This window comes from Osmerus eperlanus, chromosome 6, assembly GCF_963692335.1.
Source record: "Osmerus eperlanus chromosome 6, fOsmEpe2.1, whole genome shotgun sequence".
NCBI lineage: Eukaryota > Metazoa > Chordata > Actinopteri > Osmeriformes > Osmeridae > Osmerus > Osmerus eperlanus.
In genome coordinates, this window is record NC_085023.1 from 18,084,669 (window position 1) to 18,111,056 (window position 26,388).

General features: G+C 42.0%; 2 protein-coding genes and 1 long non-coding RNA gene across 5 annotated transcripts; 2 read left to right on the top strand and 1 right to left on the bottom strand.

The window, feature by feature from the left end:
- Window positions 1-678: 678 nt before the first annotated feature.
- slc29a1a (solute carrier family 29 member 1a) lies at window positions 679-11,367 on the bottom strand. Of its 3 annotated transcripts, none has more exons than XM_062464151.1 (12): window positions 11,218-11,367; window positions 7,920-7,995; window positions 7,732-7,813; window positions 6,796-6,977; window positions 6,072-6,211; window positions 5,275-5,409; window positions 4,972-5,151; window positions 4,554-4,657; window positions 4,260-4,368; window positions 4,025-4,110; window positions 2,054-2,253; window positions 679-1,887 (listed from the first exon to the last, which is right to left on the bottom strand). In XM_062464151.1, the coding sequence occupies exons 2-12, from the start codon at window positions 7,946-7,948 to the stop codon at window positions 1,776-1,778; spliced, it is 1,359 nt and encodes a 452-aa protein (XP_062320135.1). In that variant the 5' UTR covers window positions 7,949-7,995; window positions 11,218-11,367; the 3' UTR covers window positions 679-1,775. The 3 variants fall into 3 exon arrangements, with proteins under 3 accessions (XP_062320135.1, XP_062320136.1, XP_062320137.1); XM_062464152.1 differs by having other exon boundaries at window positions 4,554-4,639; window positions 11,218-11,352; XM_062464153.1 differs by lacking the exon at window positions 11,218-11,367 and adding an exon at window positions 7,347-7,441 and having other exon boundaries at window positions 7,920-7,978.
- LOC134022554 (uncharacterized) lies at window positions 10,392-12,371 on the top strand. The gene is made up of 2 exons (XR_009930651.1): window positions 10,392-11,368; window positions 11,799-12,371. It is a non-coding gene; the product is annotated as an uncharacterized LOC134022554 (long non-coding RNA).
- Window positions 12,372-23,192: 10,821 nt separating this feature from the next.
- mtrf1l (mitochondrial translational release factor 1-like) lies at window positions 23,193-26,386 on the top strand. The gene is made up of 7 exons (XM_062464155.1): window positions 23,193-23,939; window positions 24,030-24,109; window positions 24,221-24,404; window positions 24,895-25,058; window positions 25,180-25,297; window positions 25,420-25,556; window positions 25,756-26,386. Exons 1-7 carry the CDS (start codon window positions 23,483-23,485, stop codon window positions 25,969-25,971), a joined length of 1,356 nt encoding a protein of 451 aa, XP_062320139.1. The 5' UTR covers window positions 23,193-23,482; the 3' UTR covers window positions 25,972-26,386.
- The last annotated feature ends 2 nt before the right edge of the window (window positions 26,387-26,388 follow it).

Consider the following 26,388-nt stretch of genomic DNA (forward strand, 5'->3'; position numbering starts at 1 on the left):
AGTTGGAAGGTGTCATATCTCTGCTGTCAAACATCAGATCTTCTGTCAGGGTTCCTGCAGGTTTCAGTAAGTCAAATTTAAGACATTTTTAAGACTAAAGATTGAAATTTAAGACCTACACAACGCATAATTCAAATAATTAATTTCATTCAGCAGTAAGTACTAGGGGTGGGGAAAAAATCGATTCACATATGAATCGCGATTCACATCGATTCAGATTTGAACACAAGACCTCTCCCCAGAAGCCCACATCCTTAACCACTGAGCTATCAGGGATCATAACAATCTCCACTCAAAAGAAAATATGACATTGAACTATCTAGTTGTAACAACCTGCAGAGTTGGGGTGTCAGAAAACCAGGAGAAAGCAGGGCTCTCCTGTTAACTGAGTTAACAGGGGTGCATGCTCTTTCAGACATGATGGTGCAGTACTGCAACAGCCTGGGTTCAAATCCAAATTTTTAATTGTTTCTTTTAACTTGTTACATTGTGGTCATGTGGGACTCCCCCAAGCCCCCCCGTAATTCGAACCCTGGACTATAAAGCTCCGCTTTGTAGGCTACGACTGCAACTTTGTAATAACTTTCTGCGAAATTTCTAGAAATGAACGAGGGTAAAACCTTTTTTAGACCCGACTAAATGAAATGTAAGACCTGCAGTTAAGAATACAGAGAGGAGTTAAAAATACACAAAGGTTTATTTTTTTTATGACAAACAGGTTGTAAAGGCAATGATTTGCATATTTGATAAAAAAAAGGTGTTTTCATGCCACATTCTAATTCAACACAAAAAAACTATTATGCCAGTTAAGCACATCACATTTAAATAATTTGAAAATACAATCTGACATAGATCCACAATGTTATAACTAGTGTAAAATACAAAATGGTTTTGGTGGTAAACGGTTCATAACACTGTTCAGAAAACTAATGTATTTATTTATACAGTAGCTGCATGTGATCTTTTGTGCTTTTAACTGCAATTTTTTTTATAAAGGTTATGTCAATAAGACAGCTATACCATGAATATACACACAAACATTGGCATAGTCTTGGAACATTTTACCTTTAAAAAGGTATTTCTAAACTATAACGTTTGTACAATTCAATTAACATCACATAACTACATTAATAGTTGGATAGTCTGACTTAAGTCACTCACAACACAAACACACAGAGTTTTGAAAATGTGAGGTGTACTTGATTTAGCTTCCATGGTGGCAATGGGTAAATATATTGGGAAAGCATTTGGCATCTCAGTTTTGTATTGAACCTGGGGCAGACAATACCCAATACAATTTGACCTGTTTGAACTTTGAAAAGTTCTTTTGAAAAACAATGGACAAGATTGAACGTTTTCTTTCTCAGCTGTTTTAGAGAAATGTGACTGAGATTGAAGGCCCTCCTGCCTCAGTGCATCTTCAGTCTTCCCCTGAGGATGGGATGAATGTCGAAACAGAACATAAGTCAGTACCACAGATCACAGCTGGAAGAAATTTCAGTTGCATTCTTTTAGAAACAGAAATATCTTCAACAGCTACTTGAGAGGTTGTAAACCACAGATTCTTAAGACTCCAGAAGGGTTGAGTCTGTAGTGTTCAGTACACAGTGACCAGCGTTCTGCTTTCTGACACAAACACGAGTCAGCATAAAGCAATCGATCTTATTCTTCTTCCCCCTCAAAACCCCCTGTCTTCCAGTCCGGGTTGGGGGTGGTGGGGGGGTGGTGGTAGGGAGGGGAATCGACGTGTCCTGAGGGTGGGGGTCCTCAGGGTTTCAGATCATGATCCTAAACGCGAAGGAGAGGGCGGCTCCCAGAGCCAGACCCAGGGACAGGAAGAAGGCCATAATGGCTCCCGCCGTCTCTGACTCATGCTGCGCCACTTTCCTGTAAGGAGACGGAGGGGAGAACCATGAGCGTCACGCAACAGAGCTGAGAAGACATGGGAAGTTTCACTCAGGACAACGGTTTATGAATTCATCCTGATAAAACAAACATCTAGCTTTGAGATCCCAAAAATGTGCATCCTCCCCCCCCCTTCTCTCAGACATACTTGGGTCCAAAGCACATGCAGAGGCTGGCCAGGTATCCGTTGGAGAAGGAGAAGAGGATCATGAAGATGATGTACCAGGCATCGTGGGAGAAGAGCACAGGCAGGTAGCTCCTGGGCTGGACGTTACACAGCATGAAGAGAGGCACAAACACCAACCTGAGGCCTACCAAGGTAGGCAGCCACATGCTGTCCTTACCGGGCTGTGAGGGAGGGGAAGGGAGGTCAGTATATTGTAATAAAATTGTTGGTAAAAAAAATAATACAATCCCCAGTGTGGTTGCAATCAGGCAAATCCAATATAAATCCTCCCACACTGTGGGAGGATAACAGACCCTGTTTTCTTGTGTCAACAAAAAGATCCACACACTAATACATTATTTGCTCTGCATGCTTGAACTCATCCTCCATCATCCATCATCCCACTTCTGGAGATTTGCCTGTATCGTACAGCAAGCCAGAGAACCAGAACTTAGCTCTTCCTTTTTCCTTGTATTCCTGAAAGTCCTAGACAGCATCGTAAAGTTATCACAGTATGATGGGTAAGACTAACAAGAGTCTGGGGTTTGCACTAGAATCCAGTCTGATGCATAGAAGTTCTATAGAACTGAAGTGCTCAACAAAAGAGATCTTATGCCCACCCCCTCTGCAGTAGGGAGACAGCCCACTGGTTAGGGTCTTTTGCTATAGCCTGGCCTCACTAAAACCTCAGCTAACATAATTTCCATTAAGTATGAGGAGAATAGGCCCCTGACCCTTTCAACTCACTCTCAAAACTCAGTTACATAATAGACGAGGCTGGCCTGTATTGTTACTACCAAGGCTTCTTCATGGCTGCCTTGAATCTAATTATTGTAACTGGACAATTGAATAGGATATGAGTACAGGAATGTGGGGGGATTGTATTAAGATAGGAATGTATAAACTAAACATTGTGTGTGTGTGTGTGTGTGTTGCATTTGCATAAGGGCATTTCAGTTCAGACTGAGAGGAAATATTCACAGCCACCAAGGACGGCTAATGCAAGAGTTAACTTTGACTAGCATATAGAGGGGAAGTCCAGTCAAGGATGTTATTGATTAGAAAAGAGTGTATGGGAGGACAACCACATAATCAAGTGAAGCCACTTACTAAACTGAATTGGAGGGAAATTAAATCAGATGTAAAACGGTTGTCAGAACTCTAACCACCCGTTAGCATCTAACGTTAGCATCCTAGGAGCTTGGTTCGGACTATTCTAGGACACTCACACAGGGCAAATGTGGAGAATCTAGAAGCCTCCCTCTTCCGCACCCCTCAAGCTACTTCCTCGCACCAGACGACGTTCCAATATAAACCCCCGGCTTGCACATCAAAGCCCTTTATGTTCCAACCATTGTTGTTTTCTTTTTTGTCATGTTCCACAGAACCGCTGAACCATGGAAGTCATGAGAAGTTACTGCGTTCAAATGCACTTCAAAAAAATGCATCAGGGCATTGTTGAATCTGTGTGTCTGTGTCTCTTAACCCAATGACGAGATTGTATAAAATGGAGAAATCTCTCCCGCAAAACATATTTACATATAGCGCATATTGGGTGTGTTTAAGAACCTGGGTTAAGAGGTTTTACAAAGCTATTGCCATGAGAGTCTAAAGCCCATACCAAATACTTTGTGGGTAAGTGGAGACTGAGGAGAAACAAATGTTTTCTGTTTCCAGGGGCTTGGCCAGGGGGGATCCCTTTTGCAGGCGAGAACAGATGTTGTGGGACCCCAAGCCAACAAACTCTGGTTCTATCCAGATGTACACTTCTGACTTTTGTGTCAGATCTCATTTGTTCCGACCAACATGAGAGTGTGTCGGAAGGAGGTAGGATAGACTGGGAAACTTGGAGCTAAAGGGGAAGTTTTGCTGTATCAGTGGTGGTGGTGGGAGGGAGGTGGATGAGTGGGTGGGGGAGGCGGGGGGGGGGCAGGGGGGGTAGTTGATACTCACCCACATACAGACACCAGTCAGGCTCCTCCCGGCCCAGTCCATCACATTGAAGAGCAGGAAACACGACACAGGGATGAAGTAGGTGTCTGGGAGAAGACAACCTCAACGTCATGATCAGCAGCTGAAAAACAGCCCTTGTGCTACAGCATCCACCCTCTATGGTGAAGAGGAGGATTCCTCTGAAAGGCTGTCGAGGTATCACTGGTGTCATTATGTAAAGAAGTTGACCTCTCACCCCAGGTACCTCCGTCGGCCACGGTGGACTTGACCTCCACTGTGATGGCGGGGAACGTTCCGATGGTGACGGTGAAGACAAAGCACACAGACAGGGCCGTCACCCACATCTGCAGGACAGAACACACACACACACACACCAAAATCAGTCTTATTCCACCACAGGCACACAGACTGGTAATTGACAAGACATCTACAGCAGAGTGTGCATCTGTGACGGCTAGGCTAGCTCTGGGGGTAGCAGCAGGGTTAGGCTGAGTGCAGGTAAAAAGACAGCGATGGAGGACTCCCGTACCTGTTTGAAGATGCCAATTACAGAGGGTGTGGACTTGGTGTCTTCTTCAGTTAGACTGACCACTGGCCTCTTCTCCCCTGGGCTGTCTGAAACAACAACACACACTGAAATAACACACACGCATCTAATCAATCACACTTTCACTCACACACAGGCAAGTACATTCATGCACTCATAGGGCATACTACACTGAGCATGGGAGGACCTCCATGTGTGGTTCGTGGTTTAAAGCCAGAGTGTCATTACAGACTGAAGGAGACACCAAGAATCAACAACATTCCAGATCTAAAAGCTCAGTATTTACAACAACACATGTGACCCCACCCCCATGTAAACATGTCTCACAGAGACAAAACAGTTCTACAGACAAAACAGGCTAGCAGGCAGTGAGCAACACCTCCATCCACACCCGTGTTACCTTTCCGGAGCAGATCCATCTTGTTCTCCTCGTCGCCCGAGGGTCTGGAGCCGTTACACTCCAGGTGGTACTGGAAGAAGTCCATCTGGGGAAGGACGAAGTAGGATAGGATGGCCAGCAGGATCACCACACAAGCTGTGATGAAGTAGCCAAACGCACTGTCCTGCAGGGCGGAGCCACCTACACACACACACACACGGGGAACAGTAGGCCATGAGGATTCGAGTTCCCGCTCCTGAGAGGATATCCTAGAATTCAGGTCTAGGAGAATGTGGCCAGTTGGTTGGTTGGTTAGTCACTCACTGGCCAGGGCACAGATCATGGAGAAGGCAGCGAAGGTCCCGGCCAGACCCTGGCCACTCATGATGGGGGTGGTGTAGGAAGCTGGCAGCATGCCCGCCAGACCAAACAGACTGCCCTGCAGCACGGCACCAAACGCTGAGGGCAGAGAAACGGAGACACATGGTCAAACATCCGTCATTCAACAGCGCATTGCAGAGGGGTTTTAAAACCACAAGTTCCCTCTCCAAAGTTCCCCTTTCCAAAGGAAGCAGGAAAGTCAGGGAGAGGGAGAGTAGAAAGGCAGAGGTGGAAAGATCTGCTTTGGGGGAAACAGACTGTGGGTAAAAAAGAAAAGGGTGTAGTCTCAACTGCACACAGAGGTCGACTGGGATTATAGAGAACAGTTACAACTTCCCAGAACAGACGTGAACGCAAGCAGCAGGAAACGAGACAGCGGAGCGCGTTGCGTAACTCGTTCTTCTTCGTCTACACTGCCCTCCAATGAACAAACTGGTACAAGAAAAACATGATGACCAACATCAAAGCCTTCCTTCTGGGTCCCGCCGTCCCGCCCTCTGAACAGAGCAGAGATGACTGTTCTTCACAGGGCTTCAGGGGGTCAGGCCCAAACCACCAGGGGAGGGAACCTCACCCTGGTGCTGTACCCCTCTGCAAATAAGCCAGCCTAGCCGGACAGATTAATAAGCAGCTTAGCGTCATGCAGGAGGAAAGACTGTGTTTGTGTTTGTGTGTGTGCGTGTGTGTGTGAGACTACATTCCTGCATGTCCGTGTGCTACCCCCCCCTTGCCTCACTCACAGTTGATGCAGATGATCTTGATCATGGTGAGGCAGAAGAAAGGCAGGGGAGCCACGTCCACCTTGACCAGCACAGCGGTCATCAGGAACACCACCAGGATGACCGTCAGGCTGCCCGAGATACGCAGCTTCTGAGGGATCCTGTGGGGGAGAGGACACAAGTTCTGCATTACAATAAGGAACTGGATCAGGTGGAGAGATCTGTATTAGCCCAGCTTCTAATATGTGCTATATTTGTGTATTTTCTGTTTATTTGTGATGGTACAGAGGAACATGTGCTCAACGTGGATATGAGTTTATTAAATCAGGAAGTTTGCCTTTTGCTCTACTTTCAGACCTCTGAGACTTTGCTATGGGAAATGGGTAAGATGCTAGTAGGTCAGACAAGGGAGGAGAGCGATTGAAAAAGAGGTGAGGGCCAGAGAGGAATGTGGGGAAGGGGATAAAGGAGGAGAGAGTTAGATGAATAGCATTCCTGGGTGTGTTTTTCCAGGAGAGCAGGAGCCCCTTTCAAGATCTCGCTAAATCCCGCTCAAATTAAAGCAAACATACTTCTGGCCAAAAGGGTTTACGTATACCCAATATATACTATAGTTCACATATACATCAATATACCATGGGGAGTGTGTGGTCCACTCTGGGGTTGTGGAAGGGGCCAGTGGTCTGCTGTGTTCTCCTAGCCAACCTGGAGTAAAGACCATGTGTACATCAGTATGTGTCTTCACCTCTGGTGGATGAAGGAGTTGAGGCAGGTGAAGATGAGGAGGGGCACCATGGCACACAGCGTCATCACGTTGTTGAACTTCGATTCCAGAACGTTCCGCGTGTCCACGCCTGGCATTGTCGAGTTGAGGGTCTGATTGGCCGTGGCATCGCTCTGTGGGTCCTTCAGGCGGCTGGTGAAGTACTGGGGAGGGGGAGGGGGGACAGTCAGACTCTGTACCAACCTGACACCTACTGACTGTGTTTGTAATCTAGCACACCGTGGCTTGTCGAAATCAACTTGAATAATGATCACTTGGTTCAAGAAATACGGTTGAGAATGTAATTATTCATGGGGATTCCATGCTCAGTCATCTGAGACTTCCAGCGGCCAGAGGGGTTAATGTTGGAATCTGACCCAGGAGGAGGGAGAGACACCTGGGGTCGACCTCACGACCAAAACTACTCTACCCCATACTACCTCTTCTAGTCTGGTGTGCTGCTCCGGGGCAGTCTAAGAGATTACAGCAGTGATGTTACCACAGCAACACATCTGGTTAATGCCATGACTCACCCTGGGGGAATCTGGGTGAAACATGTAGAATAACCTAATGAGACAACCTTCTCACAGTGGAACCAGTTAGTCACTCACAACAAGCCCTGATGTCACTGGAAAGCAAATATATGTGACTTTAAACATGGTTCAGTTACAAACACAAACAAGATGCTAGTTTTAAAGCATCTCTCTCCTTACGAGACTTTCTGCAACATTAGACTGAATGCATTCTAAATCTACCTTCCAACCATATTATCTCTTGCATTTAAGACCGTCACTAGACTACCGTCTTTTGGAGACAATGCGTGCTGATAAAGATGCGTTTCCATACAGTGTTCCCTCTTTTTGTGGGATAGCCTGTGAGTCATTGTTTAGCAGGACTAAACTGGAGAAGAATAGTTACCATGGTTGCAGTCATGAAGAAGTTCCATGGCAGAAGGGTTCCCAAGCCCAGGATGAAGAAAATGATCCACACCGCATTATACCTGTGCACACACACACACACAAAATGTGGGTATAGTACTCATTGTCCACATATAGTAGTACATGTCCGCATAACATGAAAAGACTGAGAAACTGAACAAAGCCTACCGATCACGAGGAGCATTAATGGCCGTCATGGTCCTTGATTACGCCAGGAATCACCTTGAAATATGTGGGACTGTGTCTGAAGAGAGAAACACACAGGCTAAGTCTAGCAAAACATCCCTATTCAAACAGAGCATGAGTCCTTTGAAACTGTTAAATGTTTAAGGTTTTGCGTGTTGAGCAAAAAGTCGGCAACGCAAAAACACCTCTCTCTCTCTCTCGAATATTGTCATATAGTCTATGGAACAGAAGAGAAACAGAAATTGCCCCAGTCATCATCATAGTCATCAGGTTGGTCATGGGTAAAGCACTGTGCCCAGGTTTAGCATTTCTGAATACTGCTCACTGTCTGACGAAGAACCAGATCCCAATGGCCGGAAGGGTCCTGGAAAATGTAAGAGACTGTAGGAGCAGCCAACAGTGAAGTGCGTTTGTGTTCCTGAGCCCATATACGTGAGCACACTTAACTAAGTGAACTTAGGAAACTAGGGACCATTGTATACAGTTTAAACAAAAGTGATGGTAATTTCCCCAGAGCTGCGGTCAATTAAAATAAATTGCCAGTGCAAGTGCATGGGTTGCTGACATGTGAGAATTAATGTATTCTACTGACGACAGTGAGCAGAGCCTCTTCAATGTTGAGTCCAGATGATTAGGATTACCTGGGTTTGAACCCTCTCTCACTCTCCCTACATTTCCTGTCATTCTTCACTATCTATCCAATTAAAGCAGAAACACCCTACAAACTAAACCTACATATCTTTACAAATCATGTTGAAGTGGAGCAGGATCGGTGTGTTACCCATGACTCTGGCCAGAACAAGTAGACAGGAGAGTCAAACCCTCTACGTGTTTGAGTGTAATTTAACCATTACAATTACGTTGCATTAAATGTAATTTATTTTAAAAACTCTAGTGGTAACCACCCTTCAATTTTGCAGATATCTACAACGTATGTGCTCTCTTGACCAGCCCAAACTGGCTTGTGACTTTCAACTTTAATGCCCTTTAGGGGCCAGCATGCACAACAAGGATTTCACTTTTGCTCCTGAGCAATCGCTCTGTCCTCCCTCTCCCCCAGCACTATCTAATAAGGCCAAACTTTATTACAGCCAATGGAATAAGAGCGTCAGTGGCATGTCACATGGCTGAAGGAATCTGATCTGTTCATTCTGCCTCGCTCCGTTGAACGTGTCATCAGACATGCCAGCTGGCTAAGGACGACCCCCCTGTGGAGTGACGCCAACTGCCCTAACCCACCCCCAAAGACACTTTAATGTGGTTCCCCGCCATTACAAACTTACCCAAGTATCACCGTTGCAATGGAAATGAAGATCAAACATCGTAACTTAACACAAAACTACAAACTACTTCCACTATCAAAAAACAAAGACAAACCCACAACCATATGGCTTGAACCAACAGTATAATTGTGTTATTTATGCCTATATTATTGGTGGTCCCATGCATGGAAACCCTTTATATTGGCAGAATACAAACCTTTGCAATACCACCCATTCCTGAAGCTGGCCTGCATTTTTTTTAAATCCTTGCTTCCCATTGAACGAGGGCCAAATACTGGTTATGAACCTAGATCTGGATGTAGCTGTGTAGCCAACGATACGGCTTGTCTCCTTGGCAGCAATTTAGCACATCAATAGGACTTTTATGAGATGACAGCTGAACCTAAAACCGACCGGTGCTGAGTTCCCAGTAACATTCCCCACTGCTTGTTCTTTGTGTCTCAGAAGGTGACTCTGGCTGTGAGATACATATTCAGTGCATCACTGTCACATGGCACGAGTAGCAATCGGCCTCTGCGCACAGCAAGCCTAGGTAACAGTGTTGCGTTTTGATGTTTCTAGGTACAGAAGAATGGAGAACCAACAAGACTTTGGCATAGCTGCACTGTTGGTATAGAAAAAAACTGAAAGTTTGCCCAAACAGGCTGATATAAGATTAGCCTAACCTCTTATGAATGCATATGTATGAATTGTTCTTATTATTCAAACAGTTGTCTCTGTTACAAGAGACATAACAGCCACCCAGCAGGTGTGTGGTACATTGTTTGGGTGTCTACACCATGGCAGATGTCCTTTCCTTTGGTCACGGATAATGTGAGTACAATACCATTCACTCGGTAGAAAGACTGAAGGGGTCACGGTTCACATTCTCGCTAGGACCTTCCTCTTCACTCGAAACCATTTCCCGCCGGCATAAAAAAAGACATTTGCAACCAGATCACCATGCCAGTGTAGTGGTTGTGTACTCCTCGTGCATGGCACCAGTTGTATGTTACAGACGTGGTCTTGGTCCATCAGAGGGTTCAATTGGCCAATGGTGGCTCCCATCGGGAGTCGAACCTGCCACATCTGGCATCCCAAGCGCGACCACTACCAGCTACGCCAAAGAAAAGCTAGCAGTTCCTTGACGCGGGTGGCTTAATAATTGAAGAGTGAGTTTCACCGATTCAGACCGTCTAAACCAGTTATTGAAATGTATAATATGTTGGCGTAGAAATGAACCACTGACGCCCATGAACTCTAACCACGAAGTATGTGAGTATGTGGAACAATTAAGCAATTCAACTCTCCAAGCAGATAGTCGCATTACTGCCAGGGGTCTACCATCCTAGAAGTTTCCACAGTTCATCAGCTGTTCTCTGCTATTTGCACCAAAACAAAGAGGTCTTTCTACCGCGCGTCTGTGGGAAACAGCATATATGCAAAAAGAGCTTATATGAAGAATCGGATAGTGCTTTAATTGTTTTCTTGCAAATGTACTAATTCCGGAAGCATAGTTGGAGAACAGAGTTAAAAACATCAATTTTCCATAACCCCGTCAATACACGTGGTTCCATTCGTCTGATCAATTATTTGACTGTCTAGACACGCAAGGTTTATCAGTTGCAACAGCGTGCAACACGAAAAATGTTTACATCCTAAATGTAAAGTGCAGGCAAACTAGTTTCTAGTTTAGATAACTGTCTGGGGTGGTTGACTCTTGCAACATGTGCGACCACTTCGGCGCGTTGGTGACAGGGTCAACAAAGACTTTCACAAGCTGAATCAAATGAGTAGCCTACATGTCTTGGCCAACGCTGTTTTCTTTAAGTTAGTTACCTACGTAATACAGAAAACGGTTAAAGTTGTTAAGATAAATATATTTACTCTCATCGACTGGCGTTTAAAGTAAAAAGGAATGACTCGATTTAGCATTTTTGCTGGCTAATGTGCTCCATGAAGATTGTCACCTCATGCTATTAAGTTGAACAGTAAAAGAGAAAAAGCAATAGAGTTACCTTAGCGAGGAAAGACAGTTGTCTTGAGTCTGTGTGATATGGTTATGAGGTGAGGACTGAAGCTTCCCATGCATCCTCATGGTCTTCTGTTACTGGTACAGGGGTGCTCGTGACAGAGGCGGAGCTCGCCAGTGCCTTGTTTTTTGGAGCAGTGAGTCAAATACAAATCAAAAAAAAATTTTTTTATTAAAAAATAAAATCTTGGAAAATCAGAATGGGTTTTATTCGCCATGAAAGTTTGCACAGACAAGGAATTTGCTTTGGCAGGAAGGTGCAAACATTTAACATATAGGAATCTAAAATTTAAATATGAGGACTAACTATACTAAGGGTACATAACTAGCAAACTAAGGGTACATAACTAGCAATGGAATTAGATTAAAATGACATTGTATGTTCTACCTCATAAAATCTAAGAGGTAGCATTAATACAAGACCCTATAACAATTGAACCCCATGAAATTCAAATAATGTTGCATTCATACAGCAACAATAGGTATACATATATATATTGCTTTTACCTTATTCGAGCTATATAGAATACAAGTAGCCCTAAATATTTGTCAATTTTTCTTTTAAAGGTTCATCTTAATGAATACAGAGTGAGTCCATGCTGTGAAAGTATTCTCACACAAAGCTGCTACACCATTCCTCTTTGGTTAAGGAAAACAAGTCACAAGGCCGACTTGTGATTTACACTTAAGATGGCACGCTGGGTCAAATCAAGTTAGTGAGACAACCGTAAGATCATGCATGGGACTGTGGCATTCCTCATGACGCAGAAACCAGCATGGAGATACACACCTGATCTGCAGGCCATGTGAGGAGACAGTTCACCACGCAACAGCCCACACACTGCAGTCATTCTGCCCAATAGAATCGACCATGCTGTGTGGTACCAAAAAGTCAGTTTGCACAATATCTGTACTGTCCATACATCTTATGCTTATGTTATCGTTATGTTAATATTGCTGCTATTGTACTTTTGCCACTTTTGATTGCTGGTGCTACTTTTATTGCTGTTTTGGGTATTTTTGCTTTTTAGATGTATTTCTATGTACTTTTGGGGAAATGTGTATGCCTACTACGTGGCTGTTGACTTGTCTTGTAAGAATTGCACTGCCCTGAATGACCTGTGTTAAACTGTGCATATACATTTATTTGACCTTTGACTAAGGCGATGAGCTGACAAATAATTGAGCATTCAGAGAAACCCCTTGCGAGGCTCTATCATGGGTCCTTTCCAGTAAATCCACATGTTCTGACTTGGAGAACAGCTAGACAGCAGGAGATTGCATCTCAACAGAAAGGAACTACATTTTATTGGGTTGAACAAACTGAGCTGTTATCATTCCCTATCGCATTCAATAACAAACACAGTCATCACAAATGGGGTTTGAGAGCCATCTGGTAGAATGGAGTCAGCCTTAAAAGACCTTAGCTGTAAATGTAAATTAGACTGAGTTTGCACAGGATCTGCAGTACACTACACTTCACAATGACAACACATGTTATGTCTTCATGTTTGATCACGATGGCCATTATCCAAAATCAGTGGAAGGAATGACTGGAGGCCAATGGAAGGGGTCAGTTTATGCTGAGTGCATGGAGTGGGGTACAGCCAACAATGTTATCTCATTCCATTGATACTGTGAAAGGACACAGACTGCTCACAGTCGCTACATGTATCTTGTTGATCTGGGTTGAAGGGGATACTACTATTAGGTGCAGATTTTGTCGAGAGAGGGGAGAGAGAATGTGTTTGTATCTGAGACCGACAAAATAGTTTGTATTAGGGTGTTTGAGTGCATGAATATAAGTGTACCTCTTTTAGGACAATACTGTAGCCCACTGTAGAAAAAAGATTTGTAAAAAAAAAAAAATCCATATCCGCTTGGGCTGTCTGCTGTGGCTTTGTGTCAATAATAAGAATTAAATGAAGTGATGTTTATCCTTAGGCAGTGTATGTCTGGAGAATGCTGAGTGTGACTGTTGTTTGCTCTCCCAACTGCCGCGGTGGTGAGCTCCCACACCCTGTCTCGTCTAAAATAAGGCTCCTGAGGTTTTGGAATCATAGTAGCATGACTGTGGAAGTCTTTCCTACAACAACTTTTCTGACATTGCTGTCTGAAATCCACCAAGGAGTCTCGATTCTTCCAAACCAACCCCACTCTCCTAACAGGCAAGCAGTGTAACACTGTTACATTTGAGAATAAAATTATCTAATGGCTGCACCAATAAACCCAAATGATTAAATGTCTGAATCAGGGTGGCCCCAAAAAGTTTTGAGTTTTGAGTCATATCATTTTTGGCTTGGCTCCTTTTATTCTCTCTTTCCATAACCTAACCCACATGGTTTTCTCTGGCTTATGGTCTAAGGAAAAACTCACTTAGCACAGCAGCACACACAGAACAGAACACAACAACCATGACAGTGTTTTTCCATGTCTGTGATGTAGGAGTGTTAGGGAAAGAGACCTTGCCCACTCATGCTGCTCATTCATATTCTTATACTTATTTTTATATATATTTTATATTTTAAATTGTTTTATTTTTAGATTGTTTAGTTATTCGAACTATTGTACTTAATTTAATATCCGTATATGTTTATTGTTTTCACCTTCCTGTAACAGTAAATGCTGTGTTTGTGTGTAACATACATGGCGAATACCTAGCTCACATTGCTAGGTCCGTAAAAACGTTTATTTACCTCTGCGAACTTTCAGGAGGTATATAAACGGATTTATTAACTTTTGAGAACGTCTTCTGGACCAATAGGAACAGCGTATTGGTCCAATTATTACACTAGTATATAAGAAACCGAATTCTGATTCTCTGGCAGTTTAACTTATACATTTGTATTCATTCAATGTCATTCAATACTGCAATGAACAAGACCAATTCAGATGTTTTAAATACTTTTTCCTTTACATTGCATTTCGAGTCAGTAACATACGCTTATATTGAAATTCAGAGATACAAATTGAAGATGATGGACAACTTGTTGACATCTACTAAGTTTATACACTTCAGATGCAATATAGACGAATGGAAACGATACAAATGTCTAATTTTAGTCCATCCTGTTGCGTTCGTGTTGCACAACAAACAAACACAAACAGGAATGGAAGTGGCCACACATACTGAGATAAGAAGTCAGCGAGGAATTCCAAAGAAAAGCCTTTAGGGTGAGAGAGGGCCCTAAATCCCAGGATGGATTAGGAAAATGTGTGGGGGATAAAACCCTCTCCCTAACCCTAAGGATGGACCTCTGAACTGGTAGAAATCGGTAAACAAAGAGAGATCAGCATCCAGGCTCCATGAATCAATTTCCCCTGATTTTTATCATAGCATTCTATTAAAATGTGTATACCGAATAGCAGGCCATATACTGATAGCAAGGGTATAGTCAGGTAAAATGACTAGACCAAAAAAAACTAGCCAGCCATCTGAATAGATGTAATTAATCTGTTCAGTTATTGGTTCCTTGTGTTACTTTTTCCCAAAGCCAAAACAGGGGAAAGCAACAACTGTGTATGTTTGTGGTTCTCAGTGGAGCTTTATTGTGTAATGTTGGACGTTCGGTGTCCCTTACTGATTTATTCAGGTGTGTGCGTGTCTGTGGATAAGTTTACGCTGTGGCAATTCGGAGACTGAGACACACACTGGTTTATGTGAGTGAGCTGTACGTGACATACCTGGCAATGTGTGCTATTTGTCTCGTCAGAGTCAAGCTACTTCACACTGAACAGACATCAGCTGCAATCAGACCACTTCCCCATCTGTTCCTTTTGCTGGAGGAGGAAATCTGAACAGCCCTATCAACTTTTTAGACAACTCTGATCTTGGACGGCATAACAGTAGGTGATACAGCTAACAAACCTTTATGTATATAAATGTTGTGAGTCTCTGGCACCAATTGGAAATGGTCCTCCCCCTTTTGGACTGTGCTTGAACCTGTCTTCATACATTTAAATACATCACATAAGCCTGTAAAAAAGCCATTATTGAATTGTTCTTTCCCAAACATTCCTGAGGATACCACCTGGGTTGTGATGAAAGTAAAATTGAGAACAAAACAAGGGCATCTTACAACAGCAACCAGCACATTGCGAAAAGAAAAAAAAATTACACAAACCTAAATTGCAAAAATGTCTGGAGACAGTTCCCAGACAATATGTTGATAATAATGTACCAATACGTGTATTAAACTACGCACAAAATGATCCCCAAGTAAACCTGGCCTAATTTGGGGAACAAAGAGCAGGCCATCTATGCCATACTGTGTTCAGATTGAGATGTACTGTTGAGTTATGACAGATTCTAGACAAGCAAGATTCAGACTTATTCTGGGTTCAAACCAGGGAACAGCATGATACTCTGAGAAAAAACGACATCATTCCCATAGTAGGAAAGCATGCATATGTACCAAACACACCTTACTGTTAGACATAACAGCTGGTCAAGGTGATCTCATGACAAGATGTTCTCTGTACCGCACTGATAAGCACCACAGTACGTCCTTCAATACAAGTTTTACCATTTATACACTCTTATGCTTTTCTGTGCCTAATCATGAAATGGAAACATCTCCTGTTGCTATAAAGATAGTTTTTATACAAATGTTTTGTTTCAATCAACAGAGTAGAGCTGAAATCAAATAATTTCACAGTCTAACACAAGATGGGGTATTCATCCCTGTCTACAAGCTGACCTGTTACTGAGTCCACGGTCATAGGTTAGTGAATTGGGATGAGGCACAAAAATGTCATTACCCAGGAATTTGGGAATCAATATTTACTTTTTCCTTCTTGGATATCTTGGCGAAAAAGATTGTGTGTTAGAGGATAGTGAGGACAAACTCTGAGCCCTGGGGCAAAATCTCTCGTGTCCTCCCAGATTTGTTTAGATTGGGTGGTGGTAGAGATGTTAGGTCAAATCAAATGTATTTGTATAGCCCTTTTTACACGCAAGCATGTCACAGAGGGCTTCATATACGCCCATAGAACTGCCCCTCAACCAACCTAAACCCTCAAGGAAGACAAGGAAAAACTCCCCCCCCCCAAAAAAAAAAAAAGGTTAGGTAGTGTCTGGATTATCCTCATTCAACTCAGCCTTGTTTAATGCTACATAAAACAACAGTCCGAAGTAGAGCATGGCCATAATGTGTCAAGGCATGGCATAGTCTCATTTAAACCTGGAAATATCACACAGGTGACTTGATAAGGGTCTGTGGAATTAATCAGCTATGGCACTGGCCCTCAACTTGCCAAGTGAATACAGAGCAAGCAGTTCTCATAATTTATTTAACATAACCAGATTTGGGAATGTTGAGAGGTCTATGTTGAATAACGGTATTTTGAAAATAGCTATTGGCTTCTGGCAGTTTCATATCTATAGTCTATAATCTCAGTACAGCTTGAAACCAGAGAGACTGGTCAGTGTGTATATTTAAGTGGCTTTATTAAGATGTAAAAACAATCCTGAGCCTATTTTCTTGAAGAAAGCTAATGTGAAAACATTCCAACGCCTTTAGGTAAAATATACTTTCAGGGATTCCAACCTGTTTTCTGAATAAACAGTCCAAAAGTGCTGAGTGGATTTCACCTGAGACATGCATTCTTTCAAGTTGATTAATTTTTAATATCCACCGCCATTCTCCCAGGGACACCTGGAGGGGGGAGGGGGGGTACTGAATTGAACTGTTGTATCTGCATTCTGGTCAAGTTATCTTTCATGTTGTGTGATGGATTGTATGTTTTTTAATAACTGGCTGCAACCCAAAATCTCTATAGCGGGATTCCAAAACATTTGACTTGATCCAGAATATAGTAAAAGAAGAAGTAGTTGCACCCTGCAGAAGAGACGACCACAACCGTCTTACACATTACTTGTGGATGTCCCCTGAGGCTGAATTTCATAATTTAACAAAACCATCCAGAGCTTGCAAAACTTTCTTGGTTCGATTTCCTCACCTAACACCATCAGCAAGATGGGCTATCTATTCCTTAAAATGGCAAAATAACAGTGCTAAAAGCACTACTGATAAGCCACACACACACACACACAAACAAACAAAACCACTGATGATAAGCTTCTCCATCTCTGCACACACACACAGACGGCCCAGAAGGAAGAGTCAATGCAGATATGGGAACTATTCTCAGAACTCTCACGCAGGCCCCCTGCGGAGAACTGACACACAGTAAAGAGCTGTGGACATAACATAACTCGACCACTGTGCAACTCCTATGTTTGTTTACAAACGTAGATCTTATGCAGCTAAGAAAACAAATGTGTATTTCTCTGTTTCTCACGCATCAAAGTGAAATACATCAAGTGATTACAGTGGCTGACAGTTGCTGACTGTGGCTGTTTGAAGGGCAAGGGCAAACATATAAAAGTCCGCCAGTGAAGTGATATGTTGGTTGGTAATTCATGGAATATTACATTTCCCTAACATATCCCTTGAATATTACATCCCTTGAATATTACATCACATTTTTACTTCATTCTGGATGCTAAAGCCTAATAAAATTCACCGTTATACAGCGTATGTGTGACGGTCTAAAGAAGGCTGTGATGCACCTGTCTCGAGGTAGCGCAGTGCGATTATGTGATCAGCCAGCCATGCATTCTGTGTTTCATTGATAGGGGTTCATTTGGCAACATTTCGAACATTTAAATAATTTACGATATGCACCTGGACAATATGACATTTGACAACGTCGCATCGCTTCTCAATACAAACTCCCTGCTCGTTTGAGTTTGTGTCAGCGTGTTTGCAGCAACCCCTTTAACATTGAGCTGCCTAAATAGATGAATAACAGTACTCATGTTTGAAGCTTCTGTGTTATATTATCACGTGGTCAGCTGCGCTGCATGTTTGTAAGAAAAGTTAATAGGCTATCAGTTTTTCATTCCGTTATATTTTGCTTTAGTAACCGACCCTCTTGGCAACTCAATTTGGCTGCAGTCATTCTGAGGGCCGTGGTGGCGTGGCACGGTGCAGGTCGCAGTCAGTACAAGTCTGGTTGTCCCAAATTCCTATACAAACTGCACGCCTTTGGATTTTCAGACTACAAATCCAAGTTTAATCCTTTACTATTGGAATTCACATCATTTAAAAATGGGGTGGGAAAGTCATTATGGAAAGTACAGACTACTGAAAACTGCTTACATTCTCAATTAGATTAGAGTCTGATTAAATAAGCTAAATCTCATTAAAAACAAGATGTAGTAAGCCTATTGACATGCTTAAACATTTGGTTGCTTGAAATATGACTCAAATAAATTCTGGTCGCACCTAACAAATCGTTATGTTGTCATCTTTTGTTGGTCACTCTACAAATCACAGTTGGGGAGAGTAAAGGATTACTATGAAATAGCCTAGTATGCCTTCTTATTTCTGAATGAACGCAATACAATATAGAGACAAAGAGGGGCAAACAATGATCCAAAAACCTATACCAGACACATAATATATAATTAAATTATATGATAAGTAACAATACTAAACAACGTTTGATGTGGTTAGCTCTCTGTCAGGTTTACTGCAGTGCAATGAAAGACACAGCCACTAGGTCAGACATGATCTGTGTACAAAATTGGATGCTGAGTGTTTACATAACTATTCAAAATGGTTGTAGGTTAAATTATTAAAATTAGCCAATGAATTCCTCCCATAAAAGGAAATATGCAATGGTTATTTTGCTTTAGTAACCGACCCTCTTGGCAACTCAATTTGGCTGAAGTCATTCTGAGGGCCGTGGTGGCGTGGCACGGTGCAGGTCGCAGTCAGTACAAGTCTGGTTGTCCCAAATTCCTATACAAACTGCACGCCTTTGGATTTTCAGACTACAAATCCAAGTTTAATCCTTTACTATTGGAATTCACATCATTTAAAAATGGGGTGGGAAAGTCATTATGGAAAGTTTTCCACTGCAATAAATTCCACTATATATAGGCTATCAACTTCTTCCACTCCAATTACTTAGATGCAACTTTATGGAAAAACAGCAAACATTAACATCCTTTTCACTCTTATCATCCAGTGACAAGTACAATAGAGTATAATTAAGTAATCTCTATCAGTTTACACTCATTGTAAACCTACCTCAAGTGAAAAGGACAGTGTCTAGGAAGAGATTTAAGGCATGTCTGTGGAGTAAAAAGAGCTGCTAGACGGACGTGCTTGGACTCACAAAGGCCACCCAGCTATGAAGATGCACTTGAGGGGCTATTTTTGTTGGCCAATTCCCCTTTATCTTCCCCTCTCTTACACTACAGAACTTGTCCAATAACCCCACAGCAACTGTCCCGTGTTGCGTCACATGCTGCCTTGCTTTTAATAGCATTCACACAGCCGCAAACTGTGTGAGGGGATATCTGGGTCAGCAGGTGCAACTGACCTACTCTAATGATAAGGTTGTTTCATCAATGACACAAATTAGAGACAAAGTAACAAATGCTAACTTGCTAGCTCACGCTCACATGTGCCTGTTAATTGACTGGGCCTCATCCTCCCTGGAAACAATATCACACCACAGTGGCCCCCAAGACGAGGGGAATACATGCATTTGTATTATGCCAACAGGTGCCAATGCCTTCCTGTGTTGCTACAGATCTATTTCATATTTGAAGTTGCTTAATTAGATGTTTGTTTAATCTAGCAGTCTCTGTAACTGTAAAATGTATGTATTCACAACGATCCAATTCTAAACATGTAATTTCCAATTAAGGTTACAATCACCTTACTACACAGTATAGACCATGTAAATAAATTGTATTAGGACATTCATCTGATATATTTTAACGTTTTCATTCACATCATAGTCTAATGAACAGATATTGAATTGTATTAAGACCAAGGCCATGGGATTCAGGGTAGTTCTATCAAACAGCACCATTGTTACCATGCTTGTGAGCTGCAGCTGTTTGGCTGACATTATAGGGACAGATACTGTCTTCCCTTCAGTCAGCCTCTCACAGTATCAGACCCACCCCTCCAACAAATGTCATTATGAGAATGTACTGTACTATGAAAGTAGAGAGAGTATCTTATATTATGTACGTATTCTATATATTAACATACATAGCTGTGCAACTGGATCCAATATACAATACAGTAAACCTATTGTCTGAATACATTTACATTTAGTCATTTAGCAGACGCTCTTATCCAGAGCGACTTACAGTAAGTACAGGGACATTCTCCCCGAGGCAAGTAGGGTGAAGTGCCTTGCCCAAGGACACAACGTCATTTGGCACAGCCAAGAATCGAACCAACAACCTTCTGATTAATAGCCCGACTTCCTAACCGCTCAGCCATCTGACCCCCCTATTAATTTTACAGGTCAACTGTAGGCTTCTATTTATCAAATATAAGAGGCCCATATAACAGTTTCAGAGGACTGCTGTAAGAGCATGTCCTTGCTAAATAATTTTAGCTCCATTTTAGCTGTCTGGGTGCCCCGCAAAATTGCCGTTAAGAGCTGGGCCCCCCCTAATTCCCATGCCTCTAGTAATCTGTGGTGACACAGCAAAGTTGCTGGCCTGACCCATTTAAAGAAAATCCCTCAAACTCCCTTGAATAATTAGCACATAATTCAACTTTGAAAGAGACATTTCTCTCTTCTAGTCTGTGGCATGCCCTGGCAGCCAAATACAATTTGCTTTCAAGAGGAACAGGCCAAGAATGAAATTGAGAGTTTATTAGGCTAAAAGAAAGCACATATTGAAGGATGGCTTAAGACGGCATCTGATCTGTCTTGTGATAGTACCCTTAGCTCCACTGACCCAGTATCACACTATGAGCCACTGGAACCTCGCTAATAGGTCTACAGGGGTGGTCATTGGTGACTTCAGGACTGATGTTGTAACTAGATTAGGACAGTTAGTTAGCATTCTGGAAATCCGAGGGCATTAAGGCCAAGCCATATAATGGGCCCCAACCACCATGCCCTGACAACCATTGTAAATGTTACAACATTTAAATGTTGACCACTAGACTCTTACAATAAAGTCAAGGATCCAGAGCTTTAGGGAATAAAACTGTGACAACATTTTATGGAATGTCTGTGTGGATGCAGTAGCTAGTACAGTGCCCTTGTGTAAATGAAAGGGAATTTGAAGGATTCTAGCTAAACTCTAGCCTGCCTTGAACTTTGCTAGTGTTCCATGCCATGCCAGTTAATACAGTTTGAACATACATTTTGTGTAATTTAAATTGCATAAGCAATTAAAAATTACATTAGCAATTCTGAATGGAGAGGGATATGGTTAAATTACAGCAATGGTTCAAAAGGAAAAAAGTATCTGAATCAAGCAAGTTAGTACAGACTACTGAAAACTGCTTACATTCTAAAATTAGATTAGAGTCTGATTAAAAAAGCTAAATCTCATTAAAAACAAGATGTAGTAAGCCTATTGACATGCTTAAACATTTGGTTGCTTGAAATATGACTCAAATAAATTCTGGTCGCACCTAACAAATCGTTATGTTGTCATCTTTTGTTGGTCACTCTACAAATCACAGTTGGGGAGAGTTAAAGGATTACTATGAAATAGCCTAGTATGCCTTCTTATTTCTGAATGAACGCAATACAATATAGAGACAAAGAGGGGCAAACAATGATCCAAAAACCTATACCAGACACATAATATATAATTAAATTATATGATAAGTAACAATACTAAACAACGTTTGATGTGGTTAGCTCTCTGTCAGGTTTACTGCAGTGCAATGAAAGACACAGCCACTAGGTCAGACATGATCTGTGTACAAAATTGGATGCTGAGTGTTTACATAACTATTCAAAATGGTTGTAGGTTAAATTATTAAAATTAGCCAATGAATTCCTCCCATAAAAGGAAATATGCAATGGTGAAATGCAGATATACAAGGTAAATGAATATCATTATTTTCTTTGTTTTCTTCACGCTGTCATGATGGTGAATTATTCTTACAGACCTTCCAGTGTCAAATGCATCCTTCTCTCTCACAGTAACACACTAGAACACTCAACTAGTCCATAATAACTGTAGCCTACTCTAGAATTTATAGCAGAGCTTTAATATGAAACAAAACAGAAAAATTGTGTAGGCCAGAATGGTTGGTATGAGGAAATGAAGTTGGTACACACATTGTGCATGGTACATTCGAATATAACACGGATATGTTTAAATCGGAGAGTAATCATGAGTGTGTACCACCACAGAATCGACTTCATTCAAATACAATCAAGGTAACCAAAACAGCCTCATTAGTTTTCATTTATTTAATAGTTTGTGTTTCAAAAATAAAGAAAAGATTGACCTATGACGGCTGAAGTCTAGAAGGAAGGACATAAATGTATAACATTTCCAAAAATAATACGGTGAATCTGCATTGTAGGGCTTTGGGAAACTTTAAAAATATGAAATAATATACAAATATTTTAAAGGGACAGAACCAGGACCAGAGGGTTTTAATGCCATGATCATAACCCTAAAAAAGTTGGATATATTTAAAAATGCGTAAATTCAAATTAAAGCGACCAATACCATCCCTTTGTTTGATGCGTCCAAGATAATGTGAAAACGTATTTTGTTTTGAGCCCACAGACAGAACAACCGTACAATACGCTTATCAGTTCTGGGTTCAGTTATAGCTTTTCAAAGCAAATACAACATTAATAGAGAAATAATTTGATAAAAAGGAGAGCCCAGTGAGCTTTGTAAAGGACCAACCTGACTGAGGACAGGTGGGCTGGATGGGTGGACATGTTTCTTCTGCCATCTTTCGGTCAGAAAAGGTATTGGTCAATAGGTAGCTAACGTTCTTGTCTGTAAAAAAAAAAGATTTAAAAGGTCACCTTGGCAGATTTCGAGGTCTTCACAGTTTCTCCCAACGTCAAGGATTTGTTTATTTACAGTAGGCCTATTATAATAATAATAATTGTATTTAATACTGGCGTGCTGGTGTGACTGACTGCGCATGTGTTCCGAATAAACATGGCAGCGCCCTGCCACTCACGAATAACTATATGTGAAACCTGTCGAAGGTATGAATTAAATAAGTAAAAAGGAGTAAATATAGTTGTGTTAAACGGAGATGTATCCGGCATGTTTACGAATACAATATGCAACAAGTAAAGGATAATCTTACAAGTAACATTTTAGTTAGGGTTGTTTTGCAGCAGTCTAGCTAACTAGCTTAGCAGGTCAGAAGATTAGTTAACATCGGTGTATTATTACAGAGACAAGGCAAGACAAATGAGCTAAAATGAGCTTTTCCTGGAAAACTTGTAGACGAGCTTTTCACGTTTCCATTAGGAAGTTACATGAACTGTCCTTGATGACACCTCATCAGACCTCGTCCTCTGGCGTCTTAAGCCAAAGAAGATACCGAGCAGTATCTCACCGTGATAGACTTCCCAAATCGCAATTAATAAATTGCCACTGTAGAACATTCCACTCGACGCAGCCATTGAGGATTACTAAAGTACTGAATGTGGACGAGATCTTTGCTCAGAGATCTCTGCAGGACTACCTGAAGAAGATAGAGACTGAGTATTATGAATGTCTGCCAGTTGTCAACATGAGTGAAGGACTGAAAATTAGCGAGGAGGAGCTAAGAGCTAAAAGAACCAGGGAATCTGTATTAGCACCACTGGTTCAGTACATCAGAGAACTGGAAACAAAACAACAGGAGTTTGCAGAGACGGAAAAGTTACTCCAAGGTATGTACGCACATGCTGTAAGTAAATAATTACTGTTAACATTCTGAGACCTGACATGGTGTATTGAGTAATTTTTCATGGTCTTTAAAGATGAAGACCCAGATATGCGTGAACTGGCAGTCTTGGAGAACGAAGCCTGTCTATCAAAGATTCAAGAACTTAGACAAAAGGTAAAACGTAAACCGCACACTGTGTGTCAGTGTTTCATTGTCACACCCCACTACAAAAATTAGAAAAGAGTGATCCTTCTCATCCTGTTGCTCTTCTCTTCGTCCTCTCAGATTCTGGACATGTTGGTGCCTGAGGATGAGGCAGACCTAAGCGACCTGGTCCTGGAGGTCACAGCCGGGGTTGGAGGCCAGGAGGCCATGCTGTTTACTGCAGAGATGTTCGATATGTACCACAGCTTCACCCAGCATCAGGGGTGGAGCTTTGAAATCTTGGATTACATGAAGAGTGAGATGGGTCAGTGGAATGTATTCGATTTGTTCATTTAGACTGTCACAGTGTTTGTCTTGGTAAAGAAAGCAATAGCTAATGAAAGGCCCAATACCTATGGCTGTCTTCAGATGGTCCTCAACTGAGATACCATTATCTGGGAGTACTTTTAACCCTTGTGTTATCTTCGGGTCATTCTGACCCATCAGTCATTGTGACCCACCGTCGTATTGCGACAGATTTACCGCATACAAAGACAAAGTGAAGCATTTTCTTTTAACCGTTGGGCTGTCTCAGACCCCCCACATTGCAAAGGTTAAAAGAAAATTATTTTAATTTGTTTTTGTATTGGGTAAAATTGGGTAAACACAACGATGGTTCGTTATGAACCTTTGGGTCATGTGACCCGAAGGCAGCACGAGGGTTAAGGTCATACGACGTTGAGTACATACGTTTGTCTGCCTGTCTTGTGTTGCGGTGTCTGATGTGCTTGTTTTACATCTTTCTCTGTTTGCAGGCGGGTTGCGTCATGCGTCAGCCAGTGTCAGTGGTCCTCAGAGCTATAAAAGGATGAAGTATGAGGCAGGGGTCCACCGCGTTCAGAGGGTCCCCAAGACTGAGAAACAGGGCCGCATGCACACCAGCACCATGACGGTGGCCATACTGCCCCAACCCACTGAGGTGAGACTTGGGTTCCTCCAATACTGTGTTACCCTACAGAGCATACTATTGTGAGTATTATAATGTTCCAGTGTCTCTTGTTAACTAAGACTATCTATTTTTTTGTTGTTGTCCTGATCAGATCTCATTCACAATCAATGCCAAAGACTTGAAGATTGAGACCACAAGGGCAAGCGGTGCAGGTGGCCAGCATGTCAACACTACAGACAGCGCTGTGAGAATTGTTCATCTCCCCACAGGTAAGCAGACAATTAAACCTCTATTCAGACTCAGTTGTGCAGCTATTATACAAAAAGCTGTAAGGAAAGTGATTTTCTCTCTCTAGGTGTATCTTGACTGTGATCTCTGTTTTTTCTCCTAGGTGTTGTTGCAGAGTGCCAGCAGGAAAGGTCTCAACTGAAGAACAAGGAGAAGGCCATGAAAATGCTGAGGGCTAAGCTCTACAGCATGAGACTGGAAGAGGAAACCAGCAAGCGTTACACTGCACGTAAAGTCCAGGTAGGCTGTAAAACTAATATAGAAGTAGTGTATCTTATCTACATGGCTGTGCTTAAAATAATCGATGCAGAGGACCTTTGCTGTATTACACAACCAGACAAGAGCGGTGGATGAGCAATAGGTGCCTATAACTATGACTGTATGTGAAGAAGTGGGCTGGACCAATGTGCATTTATCATCTTTCATCATTTTTCTCCAGATTGGCACCAAAGGAAGGTCTGAGAAGATCAGGACCTACAATTTTCCCCAAGACAGGATAACAGACCACCGTATAGGGAAGACAGTCCATGGTGTGAGAGAATTTCTTTCAGGGGAGGATCTACTGGACGAGATGAACTCAGTTTTGCATGAATTCTCGAACCAGGAGACTCTTATGGACATACTAGGAGAGAATGAAAATGATGTTAAAATATAGCAGGGATTCAAAGAGACAATAATAAAGTTGTGAAGTGTGACATGTTGAGGACCAAGTGATTGTTGTTTGTTTGTCCTCTTGGGTTTGAGGGGATAACCCATTCACACATTATAGCCTGAAAAGCACAAGTACTCATTGGGCTTTGAGGAGAACTACTCCTAGCTATTTTTACGTTTCTATTGTTTATAAATGGTCTGCTTCAGAATCGGCTGTTTTGACAGTACTTCTAGAGAGGATTGCTGGTTTAGTGCAGCAAGCAGATAAATATTTATGTATGCATGCCTAAATACATTATCCATTTAAAACAGTTATGGGTCACGATCGCAAAGTATTTACTACATGTTGCAAGGCAGACGTAATGTAAAGCTTGCGTAGTAAATAGATTTTTTTACTTTTTGTTTTGGTGGGAAAAAAAAC